The sequence below is a fragment of the Terrapene carolina genome, unplaced genomic scaffold (genome assembly GCF_002925995.2).
Source record: "Terrapene carolina triunguis isolate 2854851 unplaced genomic scaffold, T_m_triunguis-2.0 Scaffold629, whole genome shotgun sequence".
Taxonomy (NCBI): Eukaryota; Metazoa; Chordata; order Testudines; family Emydidae; genus Terrapene; species Terrapene triunguis.
The window spans coordinates 4,109,170-4,121,590 of NW_020664980.1; the positions used below are offsets into that span (position 1 = coordinate 4,109,170).

Sequence of the window (12,421 nt, forward strand, 5' to 3'; positions counted from 1 at the left end):
GGAGAAATCAAAGCTCCTATGAAGTATACAAAACCAACAAGCTGTTTAATGACCATCAGGTTTATTAGTTCTTTAGCGTCCATTCTAGTAATGCTAGACTGCAGCCCAAACAAACGCGAGACACTGGCCCAAGTAAGCTGTAATCTGTCTGAACTGGAACAGGCATGCAGAGCTGTCACTGCTTGTAATGGGTAGAGGCTGTCTTATTGTGCTCATTAGCTACAGCTCTCTGTGGGGCCAATAGTTAGCTAGTGATAGTGAGGGACAGGGGAGTCCCTTCTCATTAAATAGCCTGTCACCCCTCTAAACTGTTGTAGTTGAAAGCAAAACCCCTGAATGGGATAAAGTGAAGATGGATGGCAATTACGGTCTCTCTCAACCAGAAGATTAGAGCATGGGATCTAGAATGATGCTGGAGCTCAAAGAAGAGGGAACAGGGTGGGTCTCCAGGGCTCCTGAGAGGATGCCAAGAATTAAAAGGCTAATTTCTCTCTAGGACAACAGAAATAAAGTCCAGGGTCACCCCACACAGCTTGATACAAGTGCCAGCATCTTACTGATAAAAGAACAGAAGAAGGAACCTTCAGACTTCCCTGATATTTCTCCATGAAACCTTATAGCTTTCATCAAACTAAAGCTAAATTAGACTTTACAAGCAGCCACGATAGCAACTAAAATAGATACAAGTTTGATTTTAAATCAGGCCTTGTTTGTACTTCAAACTCAAACCGTTGTTTTAAGGCTGCAAACTGGCCACTGAAACGTAAAGGGCTGCTTGGTTTTGGCAGGTAATTAAAACTTTTGGTGAAGACCGCAGGTATGTCAACAAAAAATGACTTAAAACCTGTGTGTTGAAGGGGGAGAATAGAAGAGAGAGCTGTTGTATTTTGTCATTTTGTGTTTGTGGGGAGAAGGCACTGGGTGTCAGAGAGAATACTATTTTTTGAGCAGGTCTGCTGGTTCTAAGGCCTTGGCTACACTTGCGAGTTACAGCACAATAAAGCAGCCCCGGGCGTCCTAGCTCACTCTCCGTTCACACTGGCAAGGCACATAGAGCGCTCTGACTCCGCAGCTACAGTGCTGCTGGTAGTCCACCTTGGCGAGTGGAATAACGTTTGCTGCGCCCCTGCTGGAGCGCCGCGGCGCCAGTGTGAACAAGGTGTTGCGTTACTGCGCTGTGATCAGCCTCCAGAAATGTCTCATAAGCCTCTTAAGTCAAGTGGCCACTCTTGTCATTGTTGTGAAATAGGCTGCAGGAATGTGGAAATGTCCTTTCAAAGCTCTGTTTTGGAGAAGCCGGCTGCTTATCGGCTCCAAGAAAAAGCAAACCTTTACTGTTTGCTTTTGGGGGGGGGGGGGTTCTGAACTTACAAAACAGCATGCCGACACACCCTCAGCACCTCAAAAACCCACTCTCTCTCCCCCCACATACACACAACACACTCCCTGTCACACTCCACCCCACCCCCCATTTGAAAAGCACATTGCAGTCACTTGCATGCTGGGATAGCTGCCCATAATGCACCACTCCCAATGCCGCTGCAAGTGCCGCAAATGTGGCCATGCCAGTGTGCTTGAAGCTGTCAGTGTGGACAGACTGCAGGACAAATTCATTCGAAGTATAAGAAGTCCAAACATTTGAAAGTATGGAAATGCACAGCTAAGGCACTAAAACAATTAACTCTAGCCCACTAGCTCTAGAAACAGAGATTGGTTGGTCAACTTGTATTCCTTCTACTGGATAGTGCCGCATCAACAGAACAAAAACAGCGAAGGACCATTCATTAACAAAGGCTATTATCGCTCTCTTTCTTTAATTTCCTAATAATTGACTGGTGACTTTGAATTTTAAATGAGATATTTAGGCACTAGAAAATCAAAGTAGGCCAAATTTTAGCCCTAAACTACTTGAGTATCTCTCTTTAAAACCTATAAATTGAATCAGATGATCAAATTATTAACCTCATCCACTGCCAGTACTACCCCTTTGTGAGCAAGATTAACTTTTTCCAAGTGAGGTGACTATATCTTCCTAGATCCTGTGACTGCACCTGTTGTGCAAGGAGTTTCTTGCTACGAAGTAATTCCTGTGGGGTTTTTTTATGTGTGTTTGTTTTAAAGAAGAGAGAGAGAGTCACTTCCTTCCTCCCCACACTTGGAATGTTAAGACTCCTTGGCTGCACATTTTGTGATTCAGTTGACGTCACGGTTACACGTCACCATCCTGACAGAGATTTGATGAACTGTTGGCCAAAGGGCAGGGTAGCTTTAATCATCTCTGAAGGACATCTGAAATATGGTAGCCCTGACACAGGGATGACAGGGAGTGGAAAAAGAGGGATGGGAGCAGGGAAGAAGAAATAATCAATGAACTGAAAGATGGGGCTCATAAGCATAAACAGAATTTAGCTGGATTCTTAAAGGCATGTAGAGTGGAAGGCTCCCTGAAGTCTTCACTGTGACATACACAGCAATTCTGGATTAGGTAAATTCTAAGGAATGTGGTGACTCTTGCACTACTAAAGCAAATACGGTGGATTGACTTCAGTTTCTGTAACTGTTCAAGGATTTACTGCAAAAATCCAAATTATTCAGCATGTTGAAAAAGCAAAATACTGTTTTATAGAGCAATTACTTGGCTATACCACACACAGTAATAATCGCAAATGATGCAATCAATACTGGCGTTCTGAACAGGGCCGGCTTTAGGCCGATTCCCCCAATTCCCCGGAATCAGGCCCCGCGGGTAAGAGGGCCCCGCGCCCACGCCTAAGAGGGCTCCGCGCCTTAGGCTCACCCGGCGGCGGTCCGCTCCAGTGGCATTTCGGCGGCGGGGGGGCGGGGTGTCCGCTCCGGGGTCTTCGGTGGCATTTCGGTGGCGGGGGGTCCTTCAGTGCCGCGGAAGACGTGGAGCGGACCCCCTGCCACCGAAGTGCCGCTGAAGACCCGGACCGCGGAATTGGGCCCCGCAGGTCCTAAAACCGGCCCTGGTTCTGAATGTCTGGCATTGACAGTTATTCTGTTACCAACAAAGTGCAACTCGTAAACAATGTCGTTCTGGAGCTAGAGGGATGAATTCTGCTAGTACTTACTCAATTTCTTCCCCAGTGGCAACCAACAGCACACCTCCTTGTTCTCATCATTAACAATCAACACTGGATTTCTGACATGCACCAACAGAATGCTATCCGCAAAGGGGAAAACACTCAAGACCCGCCAAAAATAGCACACAAATTAAAGGGTTTCTTCTCTTTATAAGCTGTCAAGTTTATCTCACAATAGCTGTATGGGCTTCTTAGTGGCTCTTCTATCAGGAGAGGTAGCATTGCCCAGTGGCTGGGACACCAGTCTGGAAAGCAGGAGTCTAGGGGTTTCGTTCCCAACAGGGACTGTTCCTTACCATGTGTGAACCACGTGCACAGCACAACTGGGCTCTGATCTCAGCTGGGGTCTCTAGACGTTACAGTAGTAAAAATAATAAAATAAAAACAAGATAAGCACCATCTTTTCCTTAAAGCAGCATAACCACATTTTCCACCATTCGTACACTTCAGTGAGACAAGCAAGGTATGCAAGCAGCTTGGATGGCAGTCTTGTTGGAACACTGTGTTATAAAGGGACACGCTCAAAATAAACGTTACTTCATTGAACAGCAAGCATGTCCCAAACAGAGTAAAATAACATTAATGATCAAGCTTGCTTTATACAGCACCAACATCATGTATACAGAAAAAAACCCGAGATGTTTAAAAATCCATGTTCCTTCTCTACACTAAGCAAGCAAATGAGCCTTTCTGTACATGGTGTTCCCTCCAACACATCCAAAAGAATAAGCTGCTCCCTACAACCGAAAGCAAAGATTAAACACCATTAGCCAGTATTGGCTGGTAAAAAAATATCAGCATACAGCAGAGAATGGGTTGCTAATTTAATTGCTAGAGTGCTGTCAACAGAAATTAGCAACATGATTTTTACATGGGATGGCAAATGAGGTTCAAGGCAAATATTTAAAGACAAACTAATACACTTCAACGAACAGTAAGAACAGGAATACAGCCAAGAACTGGGAGAACAGAATTGGTTTGTGCAGAGTAGACTGAACCATGTTAGCTATGTTCACACAAAACCCAAGGCACATACTGTGAAGTAAGCATTAGCATCAACCATCATCATCAACATAGTCTACCGAGAACTGTTGCACCAACCAGAGTGACCACAGCTGACTGAATTGCACTAGATATTATGTAGTGGAGTTTCCAGATCTCACTCAATCCTGCAAGTCCATGAATCTCTGGCAGCCCCACAGGCAGCCGCAGGTAGGGTTAGGGCATGCACCTCTTCATGCGTCAAGGGACAGTTTGGGAGCATGACATGCTCAGGTGCTTTTGTCTATCCTGGTGACATGGCCAAAGAGCATGCAATACCACTTTTGAATATAATGAGCAACTGAAGGAAGGCCAGATCTCTGGGAGATTATGCTGTCTTGCACGAAGTCAAACCACATTATACTCAGGATTTGGTGCTGACAACATAAAAGGAATGCCTCTAGCTGCTCCAAGCCTGCCTGTAAGAGGGCCCAGGTTTCTGATCCATACAGCAATATAAATAGTATCCAGATTTGATAGATCCCAAACTTTGTGTTAGTGCAAAGACGTTTCTAGATCCATAAGCAAGACTTGGACTTCATGCAGGAGGCAGTGAGACCTATTAACTAAAATTTGTGTGAACTCTGCTTGCAGCCTAAGTAGATGAATTCGTAAACACTCTCCACTCTCTTTGTGTGAAATGTCACAGTACTTGACAACCTCTCCCACCCCACCACTGGAGTTCTGGTGGCCCAGCTCTGAGGAGATAGACCTTGGTCTTCTGCCAGGAGGTGTTCAACCCCATAGTGCGAGTGGCATCTTGGAGTCTCTGGATTAGGCTAAAAGGGGTAAAAAACAAGGGTGATGTCATGCTAGGAGTCTACTACAGGCCACCTAACCAGGTGGAAGAGGTGGATGAGGCTTTTTTTTAAACAACTAACAAAATCATCCAAAGCCCAAGATTTGGTGGTGATGGGGGACTTCAACTATCCAGATATATGTTAGGAAAATAACACAGCGCGGCACAGACTATCTAACAAATTCTTGGACTGCATTGCAGACAACTTTTTATTTCAGAAGGTTGAAAAAGCTACTGGGGGAAAGCTGTTCTAGACTTGATTTTAACAAATAGGGAGGAACTCATTGAGAATTTGAAAGTAGAAGGCAGCTTGGGTGAAAGTGATCATGAAATCATAGAGTTTGCAATTCTAAGGAAGGGTAGAAGGGAGAACAGCAAAATAGAGACAATGGATTTCAGGAAGGCAGATTTTGGTAAGCTCAGAGAGCTGATAGGTAAGGTCCCATGGGAATCAAGACTGAGGGGAAAAACAACTGAGGAGAGTTGGCAGTTTTCCAAAGGGTCACTATTAAGGGCCCAAAAGCAAGCTATTCCGCTGGTTAGGAAAGATAGAAAATGTGGCAAAAGACCACCTTGGCTTAACCATGAGATCTTGCATGATCTAAAAAATAAAAAGGAGTCATATAAAAAATGGAAACTAGGACAGATTACAAAGGATGAATATAGGCAAACAACACAGGAATGCAGGGGCAAGATTAGAAAGGCAAAGGCACAAAATGAGCTGAAACTAGCTACAGGAATAAAGTGAAACAAGAAGACTTTTTATCAATACATTAGAAGCAAGAGGAAGACCAAAGACAGGGTAGGCCCACTGCTTAGTGAAGAGGGAGAAACAGTAACAGGAAACTTGGAAATGGCAGAGATGCTTAATGACTTCTTTGTTTCGGTCTTCACCGAGAAGTCTGAAGGAATGCCTAACATAGTGAATGCTAATGGGAAGGGGGTAGGTTTAGCAGATAAAATAAAAAAAGAACAAGTTAAAAATCACTTAGAAAAGTTAGATGCCTGCAAGTCACCAGGGCCTGATGAAATGCATCCTAGAATACTCAAGGAGCTAATAGAGGAGGTATCTGAGCCTCTAGCTATTATCTTTGGAAAATCATGGGAGACGGGACAGATTCCAGAAGACTGGAAAAGGGCAAATATAGTGCCCATCTATAAAAAGGGAAATAAAAACAACCCAGGAAACTACAGACCAGTTAGTTTAACTTCTGTGCCAGGGAAGATAATGGAGCAAGTAATTAAGGAAATCATCTGCAAACACTTGGAAGGTGGTAAGGTGATAGGGAACAGCCAGCATGGATTTGTAAAGAACAAATCATGTCAAACCAATCTGATAGCTTTCTTTGATAGGATAACAAGTCTTGTGGATAAGGGAGAAGCTGTGGATGTGGTATACCTAGACTTTAGTAAGGCATTTGATACGGTCTCGCATGATATTCTTATCGATAAACTAGGCAAATACAATTTAGATGGGGCTACTAAAAGGTGGGTGCATAACTGGCTGGATAACCGTACTCAGAGAGTTGTTGTTAATGGTTCCCAATCCTGCTGGAAAGGCATAACGAGTGGGGTTCTGCAGGGGTCTGTTTTGGGACCGGCTCTGTTCAATATCATCATTAACGACTTAGATATTAGCATAGAAAGTACGCTTATTAAGTTTGCGGATGATACCAAACTGGGAGGGATTGCAACTGCTTTGGAGGACAGGGTCATAATTCAAAATGATCTGGACAAATTGGAGAAATGGTCTGAGTTAAACAGGATGAAGTTTAACAAAAATAAATGCAAAGTGCTCCACTTAGGAAGAAAAAATCAGTTTCACACATACAGAATGGGAAGAGACTGTCTAGGAAGGAGTACGGCAGAAAGGGATCTAGGGGTTATAGTGGACCACAAGCTAAATATGAGTCAACAGTGTGATGCTGTTGCAAAAAAAGCAAACATGATTCTGGGATGTATTAACAGGTGTGTTGTGAGCAAGACACGAGAAGTCATTCTTCCACTCTACTCTGCTCTGGTTAGGCCTCAGCTGGAGTATTGTGTCCAGTTCTGGGCACCGCATTTCAAGAAAGATGTGGAGAAATTGGAAAGGGTCCAGAGAAGAGCAACAAGAATGATTAAAGGTCTTGAGAACATGACCTATGAAGGAAGACTGAAAGAACTGGGTTTGTTTAGTTTGGAAAAGAGAAGACTGAGAGGGGACATGATAGCAGTTTTCAGGTATCTAAAAGGGTGTCATAAGGAGGAGGGAGAAAACTTGTTCACCTTAGCCTCTAAGGATAGAACAAGAAGCAATGGGCTTAAACTGCAGCAAGGGAGGTCTAGGTTGGACATTAGGAAAAAGTTCCTAACTGTCAGGGTGGTTAAACACTGGAATAAATTGCCTAGGGAGGTTGTGGAATCTCCATCTCTGGAGATATTTAAGAGTAGGTTAGATAAATGTCTATCAGGGATGGTCTAGACAGTACTTGGTCCTGCCATGCGGGCAGGGGACTGGACTCGATGACCTCTCGAGGTCCCTTCCAGTCCTAGAATCTATGAATCTATATCTTGAAGGGTGGGGCTGAAATTCTCTGACTTCTCCACAAGCAAGCAGCATATTCTTGGCATAATCTTGGTTGGTGAACACTTCTTGACCAACCTTAAGTGTGACATTTGGAGCGTCATGTTCTAATATCTAATCGATAGCTTGACAGAATACTGCTGAGACGAGAATGCATCACTGCTTCACACCTGATGATGTGTAGAAACACATCAAAAGCCATGAACTGATGCACACTCTTGCACTGGTACCGGAGTAGCAGAACATCTGGAATGCCAACTCCTTTCAGTGAGAGACAAAGGACTGAATCAAAAGACACTCTGATGTTGATATATGCCACATGAAATGGACAGTTAAATTCTTGGTGCTGCTCAGCAGAAGCTGAAGGGTAAGGACAGGGTCTGTTGTCCATCACCCAACAGCAAAATCTGACTGCTGTGACAATTATGTCTTAAGGAGCGGGAATATCCTTCCAACCAGAACGTGAGCAAAAAACTTTCCAGGGACAGATAATAGTGGGGTTGGCTAGTAGCTGCCACACTCAGTGTGAGATCCTTTGCCCTTGTACAGGGACACTGTGATGCCATCTTTCCATTCTGCTAGTACTTTGCCTGATGCCCACACTTTTAAGAACAGCTGATGCAGGCTGACGCTCACTGGTTCCAAGGCAACTTTGTGCAGCAGGGGTGGAATACCATCAGGTCCAGCAGCACATCTATTCCGTAATTTTTGGATGGGATTTTGTACTTCCTCAAGTGATGAGGATCAGTGTTTGTCCCTGCATCTGCAGCTGTGCAGTTTGCTAGGTCACGTAGCAAACTGGATAGTTGTCGGCAAGTGTGTGGTTCAGCACATCTTCATAACGTGTTTTCCATCTGTCCAGGACATCATTCATCGATGAACAGGGAGAGCCGTTTGGTTTCATGATGGGGATGTTAAAAAGATGTTCATGGCTGCCTGCCAGGCGTATGATGGCTCAGTAGGCAGGCAGCAGATTGTTGCATTTTAGGCCGTCTTCGGCTTTGTCGGCCAGGGAGTTGGTGTAGATCTCAGGGTCATGTTTTGCCATGACCCGGAAAATGCCTTTTCAGCTGTTTACATTCTTGGACATCTCCGTACTTGTGTGCTTCTGCCTTTTTCACAAATATATAAAAGTCCTATTCAGAAAGCCAAGGTTTCTTGTGTGATGGTTTGAAGCGGATTGTTTCAGTGGCAGCATGTGATATAGCATCATGTATGCCACTCAAGGCGATCTCCATGTGATCCTCAACAACCTGTGTGTACATCACAGCTTCAACAAGATCCTTGGATAGATGCTAGATATTGTACTTTTGGTGGACATCTGGCTTGCAAGGTGATGGAGATGTTGGAAGATGGAGTGAGAATTGAGTGACATCTAGTCTATGGTCTGAGTTTGCTGGTGTGTCTGCACTGCTGAAGACCCACTGAGATTTCATTATAGAGCGATTTCTGATAAGGATATGGTCAATTTCTTTCATACCACATCCATTATTTGAAATCCAGGTCCAGCGACGATTGTTAAGAAATCTAAACCAGGACCCCATAACAGACAAGAGCTCAGTGACACACCGTGTCAAAAGCCAGGTGGCGGTGTCATTTGGGGAACCTGAACCAAAAGGACCTATCGTGGTTTCATACCCAGTTCAATCGCAGCCAGTCACGGGACTGAAATTTCCCAGCAGTAGCAGTGTGTTGTGATGGAGTTGATTGGATTTTTGCTGCTGGTTGGTGATAGAATGCATCCTTTTCTGCAGGTCTTCCATAGGTGCGTAGGCCACAATGACAGACAGATGTTCATGATGATGTTGGAGCCAAGCATAGTAAAAGCATGGAGAAATGGGTTTCCAGGTGGTTGAAGTCTGTGCTAGAAGTTGTCTAATAATGAGTGTCACACCTTGAGTTTGGTATGGACCATTGGAGTGGAGGATGGTTGCTCAAGTTACTGTGGAAGGATCGCTCTGTGGCAGACATGCCTCGGTGATGCTGGTGATTATGATCCTGTAATGAGTGAGTTCTTTTACAAGAGCTGTCCTGCACCCAGTTCTGTTCAGTGTTGACATTTGCCATATGGTGACATGGAATGTGCCTCTGAGGGCTGTTTTGGACTTCCAGGAAGTTGCGGTCACCAAGGCTGCGCTTTGCCTAAGCGGGATTTGGGTCATACCTGTCCTATGTGTTGGCGCGGTCTGTCATGGCCAGTTGCCCCTTCATTACACTATATCTCCTTGGGAGATGAAGAGGGGTTTTATTTGGGGGAGTATCATCCCCCTTCCAAGGAACTCTTCCAACAGATGCCATTGGTTCCTGAGGTTCCAAAAAAGTATTCAAAAATCATCATTCAGCAGGTAGAAACCAAAGAATCTCTTGGAAGAAAAATCCCTGGGAAACAAAATTCCCCACTTACCAGCAATTACAACCCAAGATGGGGTTTTGTGTATAGTCTTTTGCGTATAGACTATAAGTCTCACGAATAAAATATTGGAGAAAAACTTTGCTTAGTGAAAGTAACCAATTACTAGCTTACACCCCTTCACCCCTGCAGATCACATATTGTGTAGGGTAGAAAAGACTTCAAGAACAGACAATCAGTGATACTAGGAACCCTTCAAGCTCCTGTAGACCAAATTGGAGCTACCCAAGGTGTAAACACCAGATACTCAAAACCTTATTTCATTAGTCCGATCCCTCATTTATAATATCCATGTTCTAATGACAACAAGAATCAACGGAGTGAAGTAAAACCTATTGACAGAAACCAGAACTTGGAGTTTCAAAAACATGCGCATGATAATGTGTGCGAGCTTCATTTACACAGGGAATTACACAAATTGCAGTATGGGCCTATTTTTTGCACATGTCAAATTCTACAGATGTGGGCCTAAATCTTTACATGATATGATATAACAAATATAGAGACATTCCCACCCAGCTCAAAAAACTACTCTCAGTATAGACAACAGCCTTGTTTTTCAAAACTCTACAGATAATAGCTCTGCACTGCTGACAAACTCATTCACTTCCCCAATTTACTAAATCTTAGGTTGTTAATCACAAGAGCAGATACAGCGGCTAAAGTAGGAAGCTTCATCTGGACTAGACGACCTATCAAGGTCCCTTCCAGTCCTATGTTTCTGATTCTATGATTCATGACCAAGGGACCAGAATGCTTTCATAGCAGAGTGGAAATTTGCACCCTTTGAAGTGTACAGCGAGGAAGGAGTGGACAGGGTGAGGGAAGAGGGACTCTTCCTTAGACATTAGGTCACAGCATGACGCCAATGCCATTCTTGTCACAGGACCCTAGCTAGTGCAGCATTCTTCTTAGTCGTTCTAAAGAGATGTCTGTTGACATGATTTATTAAGTGGCATATAGAAGCACATTGAGAAATGCAGAAAAACTGGGAGACGCTCTAAACTTGGCTTGGGCTTGTAAGAGTTCCACAGAGTCTGGTTGGGATCTGTTCAGACATTCAGATCTGTGGGAAGGGGAGGGTCTGTGGGAAAATATTGACAGACACAGCAAAGCCCGAAAAGGAAGGAAATTCCCCTCAACAGCATATGCCACAGCTAAGCTGTGACTGGTTCAGGAGGCTTCACAATAACTCAGCCATCCCCTGGGAGTCATCATTAAAGCTATTTTTTGCCTTAAACTTTCCTGATGAGGGAAGTAATATCAGAAGCAAGGGCACACATTTGGCTGGAGACCAACTGTACTGACAGCAGTCTTAGCTTTTAACAAAGTAGGAAGAAAACAATTCCATTAATGCTGTGTTCCACTGTTTTATTTACTTATTTATTTATTTACTTTCCTCTATGCTTCCCAGAGTTTAACACCAGATACTTCACAACAGTGCAAACAATAATGTAAAGATCTACTTGAAAATGATCAAAATACCCCAGACACTCAAAATAATTAGAGCACAAAGTAGCCAACAGGTATAAAAAACACTAATTCTAAAATGTAGACCAAGTTAAAAATGCAATGCACATAACTATGCTCCCATTAAAAAAACAGAATGTTAAATTATATTCAACAGACTGCTTTGACTCACACTAAGATGTGCCCTGATTGAAGATATGTAGGTTGGCTGGACAGAGATCCTATGACATACTAATTATCACTGTACTTACAGTGAGTTTGGCCGACTAGGTTTAATTACTTCTAGGTCAGGGTCACTTGAGTTCAGGTTGGGTCGGAGAGTGCTGTTGGAGTGGAGGAAGCTGTTGACGTTTGAAGAGATGACAGATTCCAGGCTGGAGTTGATGATACTGTTCCTTGTCTCCTCTAAAAAACAACAACAAATATACATTACTATCATTAAGTAAAACCTATTAAGTTGTTAGAAAGTAAAGAACAGACTTTTGCAAGGTAGAACAGTTCCTATTAATAGCTTATGTCTTTATGTGGATCCCAGGGAAGTACACAGAGTATATGGAAGTTTCTTCACCTATACTATTCTTTAAAGCTGAAACTGTACGAAACGTGAGTTCCTCTTATTCTGATGATGCAAATACTCTTTACTTAAGGACATTTTTGGTAAGTAAAACATTCACTGGTTATCTCAGGCCACTAATATCATCTTACACTCAAAAATTCCAAAGCCCTAGGCACACTTTAAATAAACATTCAAAATTATACACAGCGATCAATTTACCCATCACTGAAATTCAGCCATGTCTAGGGTGAAACATTGCAAAGCAACAGTATAGAATAGAAAGTAAAGAACGGATTATCCAACTGAAATTTAGTTAGGCAAAATGCTACTACCTAAGATGGTACTAGGTTAACAATTAGAGCTATTTCCCAAGTAGCTCCATAGTCAATAATGAGATGTTGACATAAACAAAGAAAATGTTAAGACATTTTTTTTCCATCTTCCATCCGGCTGTATTAACATCTATTCTTGTAAT

The 12,421-nt window shown here is 43.2% G+C and overlaps 1 protein-coding gene across 3 annotated transcripts in view; it reads right to left on the minus strand.

Annotated features, from left to right (window-relative positions):
• ARHGAP26 (Rho GTPase activating protein 26) overlaps positions 1-12,421 on the minus strand; it is a 443,229-nt gene that overhangs the window by 55,980 nt on the left and 374,828 nt on the right. For all 3 annotated transcript variants that reach the window (XM_026659432.1, XM_026659434.1, XM_026659433.1), the window contains exon 20: positions 11,642-11,795. In XM_026659432.1, the coding sequence (XP_026515217.1) occupies positions 11,642-11,795 (154 nt within the window). The remainder of the gene's footprint in view (positions 1-11,641; positions 11,796-12,421) is intronic.